This window comes from Camelus ferus, chromosome 3 (genome assembly GCF_009834535.1).
Source record: "Camelus ferus isolate YT-003-E chromosome 3, BCGSAC_Cfer_1.0, whole genome shotgun sequence".
NCBI classification, from domain to species: domain Eukaryota; kingdom Metazoa; phylum Chordata; class Mammalia; order Artiodactyla; family Camelidae; genus Camelus; species Camelus ferus.
In genome coordinates this window covers 105,787,455-105,808,473 of record NC_045698.1, presented here as the reverse complement: position 1 = coordinate 105,808,473, position 21,019 = coordinate 105,787,455, and the positions used below count along the sequence as shown (strand labels likewise).

Sequence of the window (21,019 nt, the reverse complement as noted above, 5' to 3'; positions counted from 1 at the left end):
AGACCTGTTTCTGGGCAGAAGTTAGGTAGTTTAGCATCGCAGTTAAGAATACAGGTTTGGAGTCAGATAGGCTTGAGTTTGCATCCCAGCTTCTCATTGTCTTGTTACTTTTTGGCTGTGTGATCTTGGGCAAGCAGCTATACCTCTCTGAGACTCAGTTTCCTCCTCTGTGAAATGGGAATAATGATTGTATCTTCCTCATTCAGATTCTTATGAGGATAAAACAAAATCCCCAGGTCATCTCATTTAGCAGAGTGCCTAGCTCCAAATTAGTAAGGACTATTGTTTCTTTTCAGATTGTGGGGCATCAGAACAATGAATGGGAAGAGAGATGTCCTGGGTTGGTATTGGTGAATGGAAGCAGGACCAATGGGTAGAGGATACAGTGAGACAGATTGTGCTCAGTGTAATAAAAATTTTCCAATAGGCTGGCCTCTGAGGATCCGGAGCTGTCCAAGAATGGAATGGGCCTTGGGTGAGGTGGTGAGATCCCTGTCATGGGAGGTGTGCAGTTGTAAGCTGGACAACCCCTTTGTTGCAGAGAGGGTGGGGGAGACGTGACTTACAGCCTTCCCAGTCCTCAGACTGTAGGGCTCTGCAAAAGGTCTCCTCTCTTGTTCTGCCAGTTTCAGGTTCACCCAGCTAAAGGGGAGAGAGCATGGACTGAAGGGGAGGCTGGAGAACAGAGCATTGAAACAACAAGCCTGGTGACTTGTGTATTGAGCTCGTGCTATGTGCCAGGCACGGGCTTGTCATCTCTGATTCCTGCCTTAGAGAGGCTGTCACATGGGTGTCGAGTCCATGTGCTCTGGGGTCAGTCTGCCCACAGTTGAGCACTAGCTTCACCACTGGTGAGCCCCGTGACCTTGAGCAAATGATGTAAGCTCTGTGTGCCTTGCTTTCCTCACCTGCAAAATGCAGAAGCAACACTGATGTCAGAGATTGTTCTGAGATCATTCACATTAAGGGCCGATCCCTGATGCTGGGTGCTGAAAACTAAATCACAGGTCACTGTTCTTCTTCTTGTTATTTTCAAGAACTTCGAAGTCCTTGTTCCTTTCTGAAGGGGCTGTTGTGGGCCCAGCTGGCATCCAGAGGACTCTGGTCTAGGGTTGCCCTGGGCCTGGGCAGAGCCGGGCCATATGGCCCAGAGGGTGGCCATGGGGACGAGCAGGGAGGCCAGTGAGGCACCAGAGGAGGCAGGAAGCATTTGTTCCACTGGTGGGTGGGTGGACAGGGGTGTGCAGTGGGCCTCCCTCGCTCCCTGACCTCCTTCTTAAGCTGGTTCCTTGCCCATGTGGGGGCCCAGGCCCCCTCCCCTGGGCCCCCAGCGGCCGTGAGGCACACACTGAGCGCTTTCCCACGAACTGTTCCAAGTAGCTGGGCCTGCACCCCCCCCCCAGCTCCCGGCACATGCTCTCTGGTGGGTGAGGGGGTGGGCGGCAGGAGGGGGGCTCAGACTAGGGGGATCAGTCCGTTCTTTATCAGCCTGGCTCCAATCCAGACAGATGTTTCGTTTTATTTTGAACTTCAAGAAAATAGGTCATTTCTTTCCATTGTGGCCCTGGGGAGGCCTCCTGGGGAGAGGAGCACAGAGTGAGTGACGAGAGCATCGGGGCCTCACTTGGGGTCCCCGGGGGAGCTGGGCGGGCAGCAGCCTCCCTCCCTCTGTCATGATGAGCTGGCTGTCAGCAGGGCCAGGGAGTGAAGGTTCTTAAGGACTGAGCTAAGAAGCCAGCCTTTACCTCGGGTGGCTGGAGAGCCGTGAAGGTGCCAGGGAGGGACATGGTCAGATAGAGATTTCAGAAATGTTCCTCTGGTCAGGGTGTGAGAACAGGCGGGAGGAGACAGACTGGAGGTGAGATGGGAGGCGGGTGGTGCAGTGGGGCAGCCAGAGGCCACCAAGCTTGTGCTGAAGGGGGCAGGGTAGGGGGATCAGAGGGATGGTCCATGGCACTGGCACTGTTCTTGCATCCACTTGGAATTCCCACAGCTGGATCCCATGCCAAGCCCCAACTTAGCTGATTTCTGCTGCTTTGTTTGGGGGACATCACAGGTACCTGGAAAACACGAAAAGTCCTCTGGGTCTAGAAGCACCGTGGCAGAGTTGGGCCTGGGTGATTGAGCTGCACCGCTGTGTGATTTGGGTCAGGTTGCTCACCGCTGTGCCCTTAATGTGATCCTGAGGTTTGTAGGGAGATGCATTGTGTAGGGTGGAGTGTTAAACCTTCACCAATGGAAGAGGCATAGGATTGAGGGGGCAGATGGGAGCCCCATAGCTTCAGCCCTTTCCCGCCTGTAACTATCTCCCAACCCAGTGGACCCTGCTCTCCTCCTGGCCCCCAGGGCGGGGCTCCCCTGCCCATGCGGTAAGCACACACCTACGTCTCAGACCACTTGGGGCAAGGCCACGTGGCCACGCTCTCTGCCAGGTCCAGCCTGTGCTGCCATCACTCTCGTACTCTCCCAGCTGCTGGCGGGAGGACTCATTCTCTGGCTCCAGATGCCTCTTGCCCCCACACACTCCCAGGCCTGGAGCTGGCGGCCTTCTTCAAGCTGAGTCATGACATCCTGGCCCGGGCCCCTCCCCAGCACCCCACCCCCACCCCAGCATTCCAACTCAGTACAGCTGCTTCCAGAGCAGGGTCCTGAGAGTCACAACATGTCAGCCCTGGAAGTGCTCCCAGGACAGCCCCACCCACCCTGTGTACAGATGGGGAAACCAAGGCTCAGAGAGGGTCAGGACCATACAAATGGATGACAGAGCTGAGCTAGAACCCACATCCTTACTCTCAGCCAGGGATCTGCCTCTGCAGTTTGTCCCAGGAGCTGTGAAGTGTCCGTGGTGTGGAGGACAGAGGACTAAACTGCTGGCGGGGAGACTGGAGTCTGTGTCCCACTTCTGCCAGCCATTTAGCTGGTCCCCTCCTCTAAGTCTCAGTTTCCAATCCCTGCCTGGCTGAGACAGTGCAAGGAAATGACTTTGGTGTAAAGGCCTCCATGTGGCAAGGTGGGGGTGGTGGTGTCCTCTGGGGAGGGAGCGGGTAGCAGCTGTAGTTTGAACCCTGGGGCCTTGAGTCACCAGCCTCACATCTGAGCCTGGGGGGAGGGCCGGGGCTGCCCAGTCAGGTGAGCTTCAGTGCCCCATTGGCCACCTGAGCCCAGCTTGCCTACAGTAAAACACTGGGGCCTGTCCCTGTCCTCCTAGCCTCAGTTTCCCCATCTGTACAATGGGGCACAGGAAAGGGGTTGGACCAGATAGATGGTCCCTGAGGGCCGTGGAACTCTGACATTCCAGGGCTGTAACCCTGCGACCCCATGGCCAGGCCTCCTCCTCCCTCTGGCATCTTGTTTATTCAGAGCATCCCTGACCCGAGACTGACTTGGCGGCGGTGGCCTCAAGCACCCCCTCCTCCTCATAGCAAGGCTGCCTCCCTTCTCCATCTTGCTGCAATTTCTGCCCAGCCTGTTCCCCTGCCTCCAGACTGTGTCCCTTCATCCCTCAGGTACCCACAGCCCCTCCAAATCCTAAACCAGCTCAGTGCCAGCGCTCAATCTTTCTCCTCTGCCTTTTTCTCATCTCTGAAAATGAAATTGTGCCCCCAGGACATACACACACACACTCCTGTCCCCTAGTGCTCCCAGCCAGAAATAGGGGTGGGACTCATTTAGGGTACCTCTCTCCCCAGCCCCCCTACATCTGATCATCGAGTCCTGTCATTCTCGGCTGGATACATCTCAATGCCATCTGTTTCCGTCAGTCCCCACTGGCTTCTGCCCAGTCCAAACCAAGTAAACAGAAAAGCAGTGGCAGAGCAGTCTCTGCTCTGTGTTCCTAGGCAAGTTCCTTAAGTGCCCTCTGCCTCAGTTTACCCATCTAAAATGGGACCGATCCTTATATCTACATCATGGTGGTGTCTGAGAAGCAAGTGAGTCTATATGCGTTAGGCGTACAGAACAGCACCTGGTGCGGTAAGTGTGTAACACACACTGGCTTTGTGGCTCGTCTGCGCCCGCATGAGGATGTGTGTTCAGGTGAGTTTGGGCTCTCGTGTGTTCATGCTCTGTGCGTGTTGTATGTGCACAGCTCTGTTTGTGCCGGGTACCCATGTGATTTGCCATGAGTGTGCGCACCTCACATGGGCACGTGGGAGAGCACAGAGGTGGTGGTCTGTGCTGTGTGCCGGGCCCCGTGGAGCTGCGTGCATGCATGTTTCGTGTGGGCGTGCACACGTCTGGTGCCGGCGTGACGGCTGGGCACACATGGGGCCCGCTGCACTTGGGTGTGTTTCAGAGCAGTGTGAGAGAGCGCGTAGGCAGGAGCCTGTGCTGCGTGCGCACGTGCTCACCGTGTGCGAGCCTCCCCCGCCGGCAGCCGCACAGGCCCCCCCCCCGGGCCTGCCTGTGTCGTGGGAGCCTCGGGACCCCGAGGGAGGGAAGCTGCTGCTAGCGGATGTGGCCAAGATGGACTGGATTTATTTAGATTAAGGCGGTGGGAAAGGAGTGGAAACTTGTATGTGCTGGAAGGAGGGGCGGCTGGGGCTCTGAGAGTGACTCCCCAAGCATGCTGCTCCCCTGGACTTGGGGTCCTCCCCTGGACCAAAGGGGTCTCTCTGACTCACTGTGAGGAGCTGGGCAATTACCCCATCTTGGGATCTGTGTTCCCCCAACCTTGCCAGAATAGGAGGAACCATGAGAACTTCCCACACAGCACTTGCCTCATGGGCAAAGTGGGTGGGTCCCTGAGTGTCCCCTCCTCTCTGCTCTAGGGGCCTCTCTAGACAAGAGAGTGTGGCAGGAAGAGGAGTGCCTCCTCCTTGACTATGACATTCACCTTGTCCCAGGTGGCTCCTCCCTGGAGCGCAGCCCTGCCTCTGAAGAAGGGAAGTGCTCACAGGCAAGCCCTCCACCCCATCAGCCACCTGAGCCCTTCTGGGGTTCCTGGTAACACAGCAGCCCTTGAGAGGCACAGAAGTCCATAAAACATTGGGTGGACAACTGGAGTGTCAGCAAGTCACCCAAGATGGCCCAGGAGGTCTGTCTGGGTGCCCCAAGCCCCACTCTGGTTCTTCTCAGTCCACTGGCCTGTTGCCCACACCACCCTTCCCCCTGCCACCTCCTGAGTATCCATATCATCAGTTTATTTGTGTGGAAGTTACCTGAACGACTGAAGCCCAGAGAGGGAAACAACCTGTCAGAGTACACACAGCAAATCTGGGACCACAGGGTCAGGGGATTCAATCCACAGAACATGATGAGTTATGAGAGTTCTCACTCAACGCCAGCCTCAGGAAGGTAACCCCTCCTCTCGTCAGCCCCTATGTCCCCAAAGCAGGAATAACAGTGACCAGAACCTTCTCTCTGGCAGTTTTAGTGCAGAGATGGCTCTTGGAGATGACCTGTCTAAACCCCTCCCCTTATGGGTGGGGAAACCAAGTCCCAGAGAGGACTGGGGACTTACTCAGTCTCATAGTGGGTCTGAAGTCCCTTGTGACCAGAGGCAAAATGCTCACTGCATAAAGAGAGAAGCCAGATCAAAACCCCTGGTTAGCTATGCTCTCCCTAAGGTGGCTACATTCTCCCTGAGCTCCTTTGCCCAGCCTGTCCCCACGCTGCCACCTGATTCTGCCTTTTTGCTGGGTGACTGGGCCATGGTTCTGTCTGTCTCTGGGCCTCTGCTGCCTGTTCAAGAAGTCCCCTCCCAACTCAGAGTCTCAGAGACTCTAAGCCCCCTTAGCTCCAGGACTATGGGGAGAGGAGCCAGGGTCGGGGGCTGCTCACCCGGGGGCCCCAGCCCACAACCTTCCAGAGCCAGGCAGCCCTGGTTGCAGTGACCTCCCATCTCCAGGCCAGCCGACCAAATTCCTCCTTTAGAATAATAAACAGTGTGGCCAGCCAGGGAGGCTGGGAGGGGAGGGGCACGGAGGCTGAAGTGACCCCCTCCCCCAGCCTCCACTGCTAATGATTTTCTTTGGCTGAGATCTCTGGCAGGAAGAGGGGATCCAGAGGGGCACCCACCAAGGGGCAGATGGGCCTCTGTGGGGGCTGCTGGCTCTGCCATGGCGCTGCTCCCTCCTGCTGGAGGAGCCTGGCATCCAGCTGGAAGGCTGGGGCAGGAGGGATGGGAGAGGGGGGAGCTGAGGAGGGGTCCTCAAGTCGGCTGGGCTTTGAGTCTCAAGCAATTGGGAGAAGGGAGAGGGGACCCTCCGGCAAGCTGTCTGAAGGGATGGGGAGAGGAGGAGGAGAGCAGATCCTTTCAGAGCTTCTTGGGGTGCTGGGCAGAGCTGAGATGGCGGTCCTCAGGCTATGAGCCTTGCTTCTGTCTCATGATTACTGTGTAAATGCAGCCCTGGAAGTGGTACACTCGCCGTCCTACCACTTTGAGAGCTGGAGACTGAGGCCACTGAGATAGTGATGGCGAAGAAGGTAGCCCTGCTGGGACTCAAGCCCAGATCCCAGCCCTGGCCTGGGAACTAGGAGGGGTGAGATGGGAGTGGAGTGGGGGCAAGCCAGGCATGACCTTAGGGACCGGGCCAGGCTGGGCAGCCACTCAGAGAGGTCAGCAGTCCCACAGCACCCAGGTCTCCTTGTCACTTTGTCACCTGGTGTCTCCCATGTTTCTTGCTCTGCAACCCCCCTGCCCACTTTTGGCCCCCTTCTTGTTGGTGCTATAGTCAGACCTTTGCAAGCCTGGCTGTTGGTTATTTGGGACTCTCGGATGGGGCTGCCAAGGGCAGGAATAGGGCAAAGACCCACCCAGTATTGTCTGTCTCTTTCTCCATGTCCCTGCTTCTGTCTCTTTCTGAGTCTGTCGCTGGGTGTTTCCTCTCTCTCTGTCTCTCTGTGTCTTTGTCTCTCTCTACGTCCACCATTCCAGTTCTCCTTGTCTCCTTCCAGGACAAGCTCTGCTGTGTAGCCTCAGGCAATCTTCTTTCCCTCTCAGAGCCTCAGTCTCCCCATGGGGACACTGGAGGCAGTGGTGGGGGGCTTGGATTCTGTAGTCTCCAAGGATCTCTGAAACCTTGCTGGGCCTCCCGTGGGCCAGACCCGGGCCCCTCCCCCTGGGCCTCCCTGTGCAGCTTGGGGCTGAATAAAGGGGGCCAGGCATGGGGAGGTGACCCCCCCCTACATTCCGCAGCCCCAACTCCCCCGCTTCCCTTCCCACAGCCGCCTCCATTTCCTGTTGTGCTTGTGGAGCTGTGGGAGTTCTCTGGGTTCTGGCCTACCCCCTCTTCCCCCCCCCCCCCGCCCCCAGGCCTTTCATCACACTTTCCCAAATATTTGTCCTGGCAGATAAGAGCCTGGTATTGGAACTGTCACCCCAAGGACTGTTAGAGCTGGCGGGTCCCTGGATACCATCCAGCCCAAGACCCTACCCCTGCTGCGCATACAGAGAAACTAAGGCCCAGAGAGAAGCCGGGGCCTCAGCCAAGTCACCAGAGAGGTAGAGGCAGAGCCAAAGCAGGGCCCAGGCAGCCTGGGGCTGGGCCCAGCGCAAGAGGGGGTGCCCCTTGGCATGAGTGCCCGCTCGGTGTTGGGGGTGGGTGGCCTTTGACTTTAGCCTGATGGATAGAGGCTGGGTGGCTCAGGTTGGGGCTGACTCTGCAGGACCCAGGAAAGATGAACCCTGGCATCGCCTTTGACCACTCTGGGTCCTGATTCCTCTTTACCTCTGCAGGATACCATGTGGCTTCCGAGTGCCATGCCTGCTCCTGTCCTCAAAGGTAGGTGGACTGGGGGTGAGGGGAGAGGGCCCTGGGGAGCCACTAACGAAGACCCTGGAGCTGACAGGGTGGCACATGCTAGCGCCAGGGCCTGGGAGCCCAGGGCCACTGCTCTGCTCTTGAGCCTCAATTTCCCGCCTTTTCAGTGGGTCTCAGTGGAGGCCTCTACTTCCACCCCCCATCCCTCAGCTCAGAAACCGCAGTGGGCCCCTGCTCGTCCAGAGCCATCCGCTCAAATCCTTTGCTTGGCCCTCCATACCCCATGCCCCTCACCGCCTGTCCCCACCCCAGTCCCTAACAGTCACCCTGGTCTCCCATCTCTCCTCAGCGCACGTTGTTATCAGTTTGGCCAGTCTGGTTCTGGTGTGGGACTCCCCTCCCCGGCCTGGACCCCTCGTTGGTTGTGAGCTCCCAGGTTCTGGTGGGCTTCTCCAGGCAATCAGTGCTGACCAGGCAATCAGTGACCAGCCAAAGGCCCCCCCAAATATGACTGACTAGCTGGCCGAGCACCCACCTGTCAGTGCCCCCTCTGTATCTTCACCTCCAGTGTGCCCTGCCGAGACAGGAGGGTGTGGCTCACAGAATCCTTCCCCAGGGGCTGTCAGAAGGGAGAGCGGAGACCAGTCCCTTGACTTCCTCCCAACCCCAGCCCCCTTCAGCCTCCAGGGCTGCCTCAGTCTGCCCCACTCTGGACTACCGTGGCCACCACCTCCCCAAAGGGCCATCTCTGGGCTTTGGACAGAACCTGGGCAGCTGAGGCAGCCGCAGGGAAGAGGCTCCAAGAGTGACCTGGGAAGTAATGCAGGAACCGGAGGCCTGGGAATTGCTTCCCGAGGACTTCCTGATGCTTTTGCTAGAACATGCCTGCAGCCTGAATGCTGCATTGCAGAAGGACTCCAAGGCTGGGGGTCTAAAGGCTTGGAGATCAGGAGGCCAGGAGGCCAGAAGGAGTCCCTGGGGACCAGGCCCTGGACGGGCAGGTCTCAGAACCCTGGCTTCCAGTCTGTGTTCCTGTGGATTAGGGAGGTGTGTTCCCCGTCTGCGGGGAGGGGGCTGATACGATCGTGCCTTGATGTCTGATGCCTCTTCTCCCAAAGGCCAGGAGCTGTTGCTGCCCCTGCTGTTGCTGCTGGGACCACAGGCCTCCTGGGGCCTGGTCATCACACCCCCGGGGCCGGAGCTTGTCCTCAATCTCTCCAGCACCTTTGTTCTGACCTGCTCGGGTCCAGCTCCAGTGGTGTGGGAACGGATGTCCCAGAACCCCCCACAGGAAATAACCAAGACCCAGGACGGCACGTTCTCCAGCAAGCTGACACTGGCCAACGTCACTGGGCTCCACACGGGAGAATACTTTTGTACCTACAACGGCTCCCATGGGCTGGAGGCCAGTGAGCGGAAACGGCTGTACATCTTTGTGCCAGGTAAGGGCCCCCGGCCTGTGAGCTCACTCCCTAACTCCTCTTCTCAGCTGCAGGCATCTGGGGGAAGCTCAGAGAGCGCTTTACTGATATGGTGAAACACAGCTAACTTAGAAATGCAGGGGAATCACGGAATCAGTCTAGGAATATGTTCACTCCCACCCCTTGATCTGGAGATTTTTCTGCTCCCGCCCACCCCATTCCTGGTTCCCAAGAACTCTGCATTCTCAGCTGGTTCTAATATGCACCCTCTTGGCCTCCATGTCTCATCTTCCCCATTCTCCAAGCTCCGGGTGCCAGCTGCCCATCAACTTGTGATTTATCTTCTTTCTCACACTGGTGCTGTCCCTATCAAATGCTAAAGTTAGAAGGGACCTCTGAGAGCATCCTTATTCCGTAGTGGGAAGACTGAGGGCCAGAGGTGGGAAGAGACCTGCTCAAGGTCACATAACAAATCAGGGGATAGCCAGAAACCCAGCTCCCCTGACCCACATTCTTGGCCCCACTTCTGGCAGATCCCACCATAGGCTTCCTTCCTGTCGACCCTGAGGAACTCTTCATCTTTCTCACGGAAATAACTGAGATCACAATTCCATGCCGAGTGACGGATCCACGATTGGTGGTGACACTGCATGAGAAGAAGGTGGATGTCCCACTGCCCATCTCCTATGACCACCAACGTGGCTTCTCTGGGACCTTTGAGGACAAGACCTATGTCTGCAAAACCACCATCGGGGACAGGGAAGTGGATTCTGATGCCTACTATGTCTACAGCCTCCAAGGTGAGCCCCCCTTTCTGGCCTGATGCTCAGCAGAGGCAAGTATGACCCTCTGCAGAGGTACAGACCTTCACAGGTTACAAAGTGGGCATCCCATTTTTCAGTGGATTTGCACTACGTCCTTGGAAGGAAAGTATGTCTCCCCATTTTACAGATGAGAAAACTGAGTCTCAGAAAGAGGGTGGAGTATGTCCAAGGTGACGGGAAGCATTAGTGGTGGGGCTAGGCTGTATGCTGTGTTGGGCAAAGGCACCCAGCTCTGAATCCCAGCTCTGCCACTTCCCATCTGAGTGGCTTTGCACAAGGCACATAATCTCTCTGAGTCTGCTTCATCCTTTGTGAAATGGGGATAATATTGACTGCCTACCTAGTGGGATTATTGTGAAGATTAAATAAAACAAAAGACGGAGAGTACCTGGTTGTGCTCAGTAAATTTCTTTAGTAATTAGATTCCCAGAGAGTACTTTGATTTCAAAACTGTTATTTCTCCCAGAATGGCAGCCTCATGAGGGCAGGAATTTTGTGTGCTGTGTTTACTGCTAAAGCCCCAGTGCCTGTAACAGTACTTGGCACATAGTGTGTATTTAAGAAATGTTTGATGAAAGACTGAATCTTCCACACCAGTCATCCCTTCCCTCTCTGGACCCCAACCTCATCCCCAAGTTGATGTGCTGCTGGCTGGCGGTGACTTCCTCAGCCCTAAGCCAATTTCTTTCCACCAGTGTCATCCATCAATGTCTCAGTGAGTGCAGTGCAGACTGTGGTCCGCCAGGGGGAGAACATCACCATTATGTGCATTGTGACGGGGAATGAGGTGGTTAACTTTGAGTGGACATACCCACGCATGGAGGTAATGCTGGGCCAGGGGTTGGAAGAAGGGCCAGGCAGGGATGGACATTGTAACTTGCAGCCTGACTTCTTGGACTCTTCCTGATTTGGGGGGCTTGCCTCACCTGTCCCTACAGAGTGGGCGGCTGGTAGAGCCAGTGACTGACTTCCTCTTTGAAATGCCCCACATACGTTCTATCCTGCACATCCCCAGTGCTGAGCTGGGAGACTCAGGGACCTACATCTGCAATGTATCAGATAGTGTGAGCGACCATCGAGATGAAAAGGCCATCAATGTCACTGTAGTCGGTAGGTGCCTTGGTCTCAGCCCCAACCCTTATTCTGAACTGGCCCCAGACCTTGTCACAGCCCTGGGGTACTGTCAGCCATGTTCCAGTCCAGTTCTAGCCTATGTCGACCAAAGCCCCATTTCCAGGATAAGCCCAAACCAAAGTTCAGTATCAGCCCCCAATCCAATCCTAATCCCAACCTAGACTTTCTGCCTAGCCAGAACCCCAGCCCCATCCCAATTTCTAATCCTAACTGCCATCCCAGGCTCAGGCAGCCCCATCCCCAAATTCAGCCAGGCTGCAGTTGATCTCAGCCACAGTCCTGAGGCAGAACACACCCAATGAGCGCTACAACTCTAGTCCCAATTCCAAACCCAGGCCCCAAACCAATATCAGCCCTAAACTTGGCTCTTGCTCCAGTCCGTCCCTGTCCCAACCTAAACCCCAGTTCAGGTGACTCCATCGCTGATTCAATTCCTAAAGCCTGAAGCCCCTCCCCTAGAAGGCTGGACGACTTAGGCATACAACTGATGCCCCGCCCCAAAGAGGCACTGCCCCATGGGTGGGCAGGCGTAGCCTTGCCCCTGACGGCCGCCCGCTTGTAGAGAGCGGCTATGTGCAGCTGCTGGAGGAGCTGGACCCTGTACAATTCGCGGAGCTGCACCGCAGCCGGACACTGCACGTGGTTTTCGAGGCCTACCCGCCTCCCACTGTCATGTGGTTCAAGGACAACAGGACCCTGGGTGATTCCAGCGCCGGCGAGATCGTGCTGTCCACACGCAATGTGTCGGAGACCCGGTGAGCAGCCGACCTGTCCACCCTATTCTGGAAGTTATTATTCTCTGCAGCCAGCCACCAGGCAGCCCACAGCTTTCAGCTACTTGGTAAACCAAGGCCCATCTTTTCTGAGAGCCTGCTACATGCCAGGCACCCCCGTTCCAGACCCTGGGGATGCTGCAGAGAACAGAACAGACTGTTCCAGCCTTCCTAGAATTTCCTGTCTAGTGGGGGAAACAGACACTGGTCAGATGATCACCCAGATGTTTAGTTGTCCTTGTGATGGGTGGAGGCAACAGGAAGCACTGGAGGAGAAAGGGGGGGGATGATTGAGGAAGAGGGTGCCAGGTGGGCCACTGCCACCTGTGCATGAATGGTAGCCCTGAGGATGGAGATGAGCAGGCCGACGTGAGGTGCTGCGTGTTAGGATAAAGCAGTGTCAGGCCTTTCTGAAAGGGATGAGATGTGGTGGGGGACGGAAATGGTGCTTCCCCTTCACACCCCCCACCCCATCCCTCCTTACCCTCCCTCTTGGCTCCCTGGAGCTGCTCATGGGTGGGGATTCAAAAGTCCTGGCTCTGCTGCTGGCATCCGCGTGACCTTGGCAATCCCCTTCCCCTCCCTGGGCCTTGCTTTTCCTGTCTTTACGAGGAAGGTGGGAAGTGTAAGAGTTCTTCCGGCTCTGACAGCTGGGTCTTCTGGCCTGTCCTCCTCAGGTATGTGTCAGAACTGACACTGGTGCGGGTGAAGGTGGCTGAGGCTGGCAGCTACACCATGAGGGCCTTCCATGAGGATGCTGAGGCCCAGCTCTCCTTCCAGCTGCAGGTCAATGGTGAGGAGCCCTCTGCCCTGCTTTCCTTCCCTGACCGTCCCCCTTCTTACACTGTCCATCCACCCACAGGAGGAGCAGAAGAGGGAGTCCTGGACTCAGGAGGCTGGGTTCTAGGCCAAGCTCCAACACTGACACTGCTGTGTACATATACCCTCTCTGGGCCTCAGTTTCCCCAGCTTTACCAAGAGGCATTGGCTGGATTGGTGTTTCCAAAACCCCAGGCGTTCATGTCCCAGTGATGTTTCCTTCTCACATACCACTTACACTGTACTACTAATTAGATGGATATTTACTGAGCAACTACAATATGCCAGTCCATTCAAGGTTGTTGAGGCCCTGCCACCATGCAGGTTGCATCCCAGTGCGGGGAGGGTAGACATTCAACAGTAGGGGAAAAAATAGCAAGCCACATACAAGGTGAGAAGCTAACAAGTGCTGTGAAAGAAAAAGGAAAATTTTGTAGGGTAGGGAGGCTGGAGTCCCCCTGAAGCAGGGGCATGGGGAGGGCTGCAGTTTTAAACAGCAGCATCAGGGCTGGCCTCACGGAGATGACGTGTGTGTGAAGACTTGCTGAAGGTGAGGGCATTAGCCAAGTGGCTATTTGGGGAAAGGGCATAGCAGGCAGTGCAAAGGGAGGAGCAACGCAGAGAGGCCCATGTGGCCAGAACGGAGAGAGGGGGAGCCTGGTGGGAGATGAGGTCAGAGCTGAGAGGGGGCAGTTGCTGGGCCAGGGAAGAGAAGATCGTGCAGGCCCTCATGGGCCCTCGTGTGGACTTTGGCTTTTACTGTGACTGAAATGAAGAGCCACTGCAGGGTTTTGAGCGGAGAAATGACACAATAATGACTTACTGTTTTGTCAACTGACTTTCTAAAAATAAATTTATTTTGAATGAAAATTGAACCTCTCCATTGTAGATGGAAAATCAGCATCACATGTCATAAATATAAAGCCACCACTAAAATAAACTCTGAGGAAACAAAACAATGCTATTAAATTCTGGCTCTATGTTCTTGGCTGCCCAGGGCTCTGTCGCTCTTTGTTGAAAGGGAAGATTAGCAAACCTCAGGGAGGTGTTAAAGACAGACTAGCACCCTACTGAGGCCTTCCCTTTGAAGTACTCAGAAAGGGAATCTGTCAGTTTTTGCACTGTGATTCCCGGTATTTACTGTTCACCTGCAGTCTGCAGCTTCCCCCTGCACAAGGGAGACTCTGGGCCCTGAGGGCCTTTCCCATTAACTGTGTGTTCTGTCCTCTCCATCTCCCGGGCCCTCTCCATGCAGTGCCCGTCCGTGTGCTGGAGCTGAGTGAGAGCCACCCTGCCAGCGGGGAGCAGACAGTCCGCTGTCGTGGCCGGGGCATGCCCCAGCCACACCTCACCTGGTCCACGTGTAGCGACCTCAAAAGGTGAGCAGACCCCCGGCCTCAGTCTCCCAGGGTACCCACAGCTGGCTGGAAGGACCCAGTGAAGGTCATCTAGTCCGGTCATCTAGTCTTCCTCTGAGAACATTGTTTCAGGCTAGAGCCACGTCCTGATGTGGCTTCTTGGAGATACTCTGCATGACCTGAATTGTCGCTTTTTCTCACCTTGACCCTGAGGGTCAAATGAAGAGTGGATTTTGCCATCTAGGGTTCTCAATTCTGGGGTAGGAGCGCCCCTGCTGGTCAGTTGAGGGATCACAGGAGGAACGGGCTTAGGACCAAGTGGTGGGGAAAAAATGAATTGGACGCCTCCAGCCTCGTTCCGCCACCACCCCGTGGCGCTGTCGTGGCTCAGTTTTCCTGCCCGCAGCGGGAAGGAAGGGACTGGAAGCTGACCTGGCTGCTCTCGCGGCAGGTGTCCGCGCGAGCTGCCGCCCACGCCGCTGGGGAACAGTTCCCAGGAGGAGAGCCAGCTGGAGACGAACGTGACGTACTGGGCGGAGGAGCAGGAGTTCGAGGTGGTGAGCACGCTGCGCCTGCGCCGCGTGGATCAGCCCCTGTCGGTGCGCTGCACGCTGCACAACCTGCTGGGCCACGACATGCAGGAGGTCACCGTGGTGCCGCATTGTGAGTCCTCCATCCTCCGTGGCCCTTCACGACCCCTAACCCCCACATCAGTCCTGCCACTCTTGGAAGGTACCGGGTGCCCACGGCAGGTCAGAGTCAGCACGGCCAGGGCACTCAGGAGCATTGTGGGGGGGTATGTTCCTATGCACATACACAGCAGCACAATAGTGGCACACGTGTACATCCACCAGTGTATGTGTATAAACCGACTCTAAACAGCACTGTCTCCTTAAAGTGTAGTAGTATCTACACTGTATGTACATCATAAGTCGTGTATGTGAGCATGCCTGATCCTTGGACATGGGTGCATACCCTCCAAGTGTAGATTTGTAACCCACATGATGAAGAATGCCCAATCCCCAGATACATGCATAAAGCTAATGTGTGTGTGTGTGCGTGTGTGAGCACGTACGCAAGCATGTTTATGTGTGAAAACCCACTGACTGTATGTTCGTAAATCATGAACGTGAGCATGCCCAAGCCCCAGGCAGGTATATAAACCCACGAGTGAATATCTGTAGGCATGTACATGCAGATGTGCGATCCCCATACAAGTGTGCAAATGATGCATTTACCACTCCTGTGCACGTGTGCGTGCTGACATAGTGCATGTCTATAAGCATGGAGAGGCAACACACCCTTCTGTAAAAATGTGCAGCCCGAGCCCTGTGCATATATGCCTCTGTGCTGTGCATGTCTGTTAGCAGGTACACATACCTGCATAATTCTTGTCTATGTGAACAGTCCCTACTAGTGCCCAGATGATATTGCTACCTGCCAGTCCCTGTACACGTATGTACCTGTGTGCATGTACTTCATTTATTCACCTGTTTCCTCATTCAGTAAATAGTGACAGGGTCTCACCTTCTCAGTGGAGAAGACCCAGCGCTGCCTGTCTGCCTAGTGCCTGCAGTCCAGAGAGAAGGCAGACAAGGAACTAGACTTATGTGGGTCACACTTTGGGGTAAAAGCCTAGACGGAGAAGGGGCTCCATACCCAGCTGTGGGATTCAAGAAAATGTCCTGGTAAAAGGAAGCTAAAAGTCAACAGCTGAAAGATAAGTAGGAGTTAGCCTGGTGAGGAACAGTGTTCCAGTTAGAGGGAACAGCCTGTGCAAAAGCCCAGAGGCAAAGTGGGTTTAACAAAATTAAAGGAATTCAGCTTGGCTAGAGAGCAGAGTATGTGTTTATTCAAGGACTGGAGGAGGAGATAAAGGGGAGAGGAGTGGTACGCGAGGGGGCTACAGGAGAAGGCAGAAGCCAGTACAAGCAGAGCTGTGAAGTCTGTATGAGGTGTTGTGACACACTTGCGGCTGCAGTTGGGTAGGTCCATGTGTAAGTGCAGTTGCCATGTGTAAGTGACCTGCCTCCCCCTGCCCTGTGGTGGGATAGGTGGAGATTTTAATACCTTGTCTCACCGACCCTCTCACACGTGCACATGTATCCTTGAGCAAGTGGGCACCTGCAGACCAGCCCTGAGCAAGGCAGAAGGGAAACATTTTTGTGCCATAAGAGGAGAGCCATGCACCAGCCCATAGAGGACTGCCATGGCTGGATGGAGGCTCCTCTTTTTACTCAGAGGTAGCTCCCTAGAAGATGCGGCCTTCCTTCCCAGGATGTGTGACCTGGTGGGGTGAAGGAGGAGAGGAGTGATGTTGGTCTGAGTCCTTGAGGAGGAGGAACAGGGCTCTCTAGAGAGCAGAGGAGGGCAGGCGGGGGACAGAGGAGAATAGAACGAGTTCGCAGGGGACCACATGGGTGGCCAGAGGGGCAGGGCAGGGGAGATGAGGGTCTGGCTAGGGTGGATGCAGAGTGAGTGGGAAGGAGTGGGCAACTGCAGCAGAGAAGCTGAGGCCTTGAAGGTGGAGGAGACTCAGGGCTTGCAGGAGCCAGAGTTGGCCCTACTTGGTTACCCCAATTTCCTCGGGGGGGAGGTACATTACAACTACCATCACTACCCCGGCCCCAGGTGGGCACTTGGCGTGAAATAGGGGAGGAATGGGCTCCTTTCTGCAGTCTGGGTGCATCAGGCTGTGGGAGCTCAGTCACTAGATCCGTTGGCCTCTCGGTCAGGCTCTGTCCTAGCTGTGACAGCCCCAACCAGGGCATGGATTCGGAGGAGAGCTAAGACACTGCCCGGCTGTCAGGAGCTTTCATCCAATCTGGAGCTATGACAGACAGGCCAAACGGACCCTGGCAGAGGCTGAAGGGGTATGGAGGCTGATAGTGATCCAGAGGTAGTTCCTGCAGGGCACGGGGTATTTATGGAAGAGGCTGAAGATGTGGCCCAGAGGGAAGAGGTTAAGGGTCTGACATCATAGGCCAAAGGGGGAATGGGGCTGGTTCCACTGTGGGCAGGATGGACAGAGAGGAATTTGTGGCGCCAGAGGTGGATTGAAGGGAGGGGAGATGCCAGTACCCTGTTTGTTCATAAGCACCTCTTGTCTCTGCTTCCAGCCCTGCCCTTCAAGGTGGTGGTGATCTCAGCCATCCTCGCCTTGGTCGTCCTCACAATCATCTCCCTCATCATCCTCATCATGCTCTGGCAGAAGGTAAGCCCCATGGGTACACACTGGCACACCGTTTTTCTGCACGGACCCCCCCCCCCCCAACAACCATGCCATCCTCTAGTGCTGCAGGATCTGGTTGTGTCCGGAGCCCAGCATGGAGCTCAGGCGTAAAGTGATCTACAGTGATGTTGGGTATCTGACCCAACGTGGGCTCGGTCCAGGCCATCCAGGGTTTCCTGTCTCTGCTGTGCGCCCGGCTCCCCACCCAGAGTCCTACTCAGGCATCATCCCTGCCCATCCCAGCCACAGAGTGTGGGGCCTTCGGGGTGGACTGCATGGGCTCTAGCATTCTTCCAGCTCTCACCCACAGAGACTCCCAGCATCCTACTGAAATGCAGTCTAATTATATGAATCAGTAATTTCAATGGTCTCTTCTGAGATTTCACCATTCTGTGATTCCAGCACAGGATTGTAGCAATGATTCTATCATTCTAAAGTTCCAATCCTGTGATTCCAACATCCTGTGATTTCAACATTCTAAGGTTACATCTTGCTGAGATTCCCACTGTGACTGACCCAGTATGGGAGGAGCCATCCACATCCGGCACATTGTCCCTGCCTCATGTCACTTTCCAGAGCTGCCTGCTCATCTACTCCCATCTGAGGAGCAGCCGGAGTTCTGGGAGAAGCTGGTGAGGCAGTTCTGATGAGCCTGCCTCTCGGCCATCAACTGCTCCTCAGCCACCTCCCCCTGGCACCTGTTCCCGCAGAGCCCATGAAGGCCTTGGCTCTATCAGTAACTTGCTGTGTGACTTCAGTTATGCCACTGCCCCTCTCTGGGCCTCAGGGTCTCCTGGCCTATCTGTTCCATAAGGAGGTGGACCTAGTGGGCCTCAAGGCCCAGACTCCCTCTGATGTTCTATACCTGGTCTTGGTCCTGCAGAAGCCACGCTACGAGATCCGATGGAAGGTGATTGAATCTGTGAGCTCTGATGGCCACGAGTACATCTATGTGGACCCTATGCAGCTGCCCTATGACTCCACCTGGGAGCTGCCTCGGGACCAGCTTGTGCTTGGTCAGTCCAGGGAGGCCTCAAATGGCAGTCAGGGGACTTGAGGCGGGTGGGAACACTGTCTGAGATCTGGGCCCAGCCTTGCCATGACTAGCTTTGAGACCTGGGGCTGAAGTCTTGCCTTCTCTGGCCTCAGTCCCCTCCTGTGTACAGAGGGGACAAGATGATCTTCCAAGAACCGTCCAACATTGAGGTCCTGTGATCCTGTGACTGTGTGAGATGGGACGCCTTCGTGGAGAGAGAGGAAATATTAATGGAGGGCAGGCCGAGCGCCAGGCCTGTGCTGAGTCTAGCTGGAGAGGCTGAGAAGGTGCAGAGAAGCTGTACTCCTCTCTGCAGTGGGAGAAAAGCTTCCAGGAACTAAAGATGGGCCAGAAAACAGGCAGGACTTAGACAAGACAAGGAAGGACTGGGATGCACACTGATTTTAGGAGCCTCCATGGGGGAAACTCCTTAAGTCCAGGGTGGCTTGAGGGACGTCTACGCTGACCTGACAGAGGGTGAGGGATACAGCTTCCTGGTGGGCCAGGAGCTGAGAGATCATCTCTTCCCCAGGACGCACCCTGGGCTCCGGGGCCTTTGGGCAGGTGGTGGAGGCCACGGCTCATGGCCTGAGCCATTCACAGGCTACCATGAAGGTGGCCGTCAAGATGCTAAAATGTGAGTGCTGGAAGCCCTCTGCCCTGCCCTCTGCCCACGTGTCCGGACACTCCTGGAGCAGGCTGGGTTCTGACTGTCTCGGTGCAAGGAGAGCAGTCCCGCCACAGCCAGCAGCGCTGCCGGTTCTGCTGTGGGAAAGAGGCTTCCTCACCCTGCCCCCTCCTCTGGGAGCCTCCTCCCCCACCTCCCTCCTGTCCTCTGGCCCCTTCTCCTGCATGTGGGTCCTCACCACCCTAGACCCCCTGGGTCTTACAGCACAGAAGACACAGAATAGGCCCCCGTTGGGCCTCCCTGGGGCCTCAGTGATGGGCCGGGCCTGAGGGCCCCTCTCTCCCTCAGCCACAGCCCGCAGCAGTGAGAAGCAAGCCCTCATGTCAGAGCTGAAGATTATGAGTCACCTCGGGCCTCACCTGAATGTGGTCAACCTGCTGGGAGCCTGCACTAAAGGAGGTACAACCACCCCCAGAGGAGTCTGGGAAAACGCCAGCGGCCAAGGCCTGGCCCCTCCCCACACGTCCTCAGTCCACAGACACCAGGCCGCTCCAGCTGGCAGGTCCATGCCCGTCCTGTCCAGTGCCCTCACTTCACAGAGCCGGACGGGTGTGGGATTTAGCAACTCACAAAATCACATCACCTTCAAGGCTAAAGGACTCTTCAGGCCACCGGTCCCAGCAGTTTTTAAATCAAGTGGTCCTCTGACATTTTTTGAGTGTTCACAATACGTTTTAAAAAATTATTACAATAAGTGACAGCTCATGCGACACTGAAGTGAATGACCACCCCCCCCCCAGCTCTGGAGACTGCCAGCATGCTCGCTGGGAGCTGCTGTCATCGGGTCATAGAATAAGGGCGCTCCAGCCAGGTGTGTTTATTTGAGACTCTGATTACAAGCTAGGCTGCAAAACAAATGTTATCACTATTTGCAGCTGCTTATTGTGAGATTTGGGGCTTTCCTCAGTGTTGTGCAACCAAGACAAAATGTGGAAGTGTGTTGTGTACGTAGGCCAGTTTGAATTTGCAGTGATCACACATTTCGGAATTTTTGATTCCACTGGTATCTTCAAGCTGTCACCAGTTGACTTTAGGTCAGCGTGTTGGGTTTGAATTTAAACAGTAACCCAATAATAAACAGTTGCCTTTGTTTACTTTATATACTTGGCTCCCAAATAAGCTTTATCAATAACCGCTAACCCTGCGCTTGCTGCGTGCCAGGCACTAAGCTGAGCTGACAAAGGCATTAACTCATGGGTACTCAATGCAGCAACTTGAGGTGGGTATTCATAGCCCCATTTAACAGATGAGGAAAGTAAGGCTGACGGAGACCAAGTGCCTTGCTCACAATCAGGAAAAGAACTAAGTTTGCCTGGCGCCTATGCCTCTTTGCTGTCCCCCGTGCAGCCTATCATTAGTCTCATGGCCCTGCCGGGAAGCCCTTGGCCTCCCCGGGGACTGTCCCTGAGCCTGTGCCTCCGCAGGGCCCATCTACATCATCACCGAGTACTGCCGCTACGGCGACCTGGTGGACTACCTGCACCGCAACAAGCACACCTTCCTGCAGCGCTGCTCCGACAAGCGCCGCCCGCCCAGTGCCGAGCTCTACAGCAACGCCCTGCCCGGCGGGCTCCCCCTGCTCAGGTGCCAGGAGGGGGGCCAGGACCTGAGTCCGTGGGGGCCCTGAGGAGCGCCTGCTCACTCCCTCCTTGTCCAGGACAGGAGGCTGAGACCAGGGTGGGCAGAGTCACTCCTGGAGCCAGGTTTCACTTGTCTCCCCAGTCAGCCTGAGACCTGGGCATCCGCCACCCCAGATGAGGGCATGACAGTCATGACCGTGATGATGGGGGGGACCACCTACTGACTGTCCATGGTGTGCCAGGCTCCATGCTGAGCACTCTGCAGATGTGACCTCTTGACCCCTCACCCTGCCCCATCTCGTGTCCTGTTACCTTCTCCCCCTCCACGGGGAGCACCCAGGGCCTTCCTGTCCCAGGCGACCCTCACTGTCTGGCTCCACACTCTTCTGCTCCCTCACCGTGGCTTCCCCACTCCCTCCACACACCAGTCTCTCCACTGCCCTCAGGGCAA

The 21,019-nt window shown here is 55.9% G+C and overlaps 1 protein-coding gene across 3 annotated transcripts in view; it reads left to right on the top strand.

The window, feature by feature from the left end:
* The window catches only part of PDGFRB (platelet derived growth factor receptor beta), a 37,263-nt gene that overhangs the window by 7,858 nt on the left and 8,386 nt on the right, over positions 1-21,019 (top strand). Inside the window, exons 2-17 of one of the 3 annotated variants that reach the window (XM_032477089.1) lie at positions 4,845-5,035; positions 7,294-7,444; positions 7,679-7,724; positions 8,822-9,145; positions 9,658-9,924; positions 10,644-10,771; positions 10,887-11,058; positions 11,645-11,837; positions 12,533-12,648; positions 13,930-14,053; positions 14,484-14,695; positions 17,152-17,246; positions 18,148-18,280; positions 18,833-18,937; positions 19,277-19,387; positions 20,413-20,572. In XM_032477089.1, the coding sequence (XP_032332980.1) occupies positions 7,685-7,724; positions 8,822-9,145; positions 9,658-9,924; positions 10,644-10,771; positions 10,887-11,058; positions 11,645-11,837; positions 12,533-12,648; positions 13,930-14,053; positions 14,484-14,695; positions 17,152-17,246; positions 18,148-18,280; positions 18,833-18,937; positions 19,277-19,387; positions 20,413-20,572 (2,180 nt within the window). In that variant the 5' untranslated portion in view covers positions 4,845-5,035; positions 7,294-7,444; positions 7,679-7,684. The remainder of the gene's footprint in view (positions 1-4,844; positions 5,036-7,293; positions 7,445-7,678; positions 7,725-8,821; positions 9,146-9,657; positions 9,925-10,643; positions 10,772-10,886; positions 11,059-11,644; positions 11,838-12,532; positions 12,649-13,929; positions 14,054-14,483; positions 14,696-17,151; positions 17,247-18,147; positions 18,281-18,832; positions 18,938-19,276; positions 19,388-20,412; positions 20,573-21,019) is intronic. The other 2 variants (XM_032477088.1, XM_006174640.3) reach the window with 2 other exon arrangements.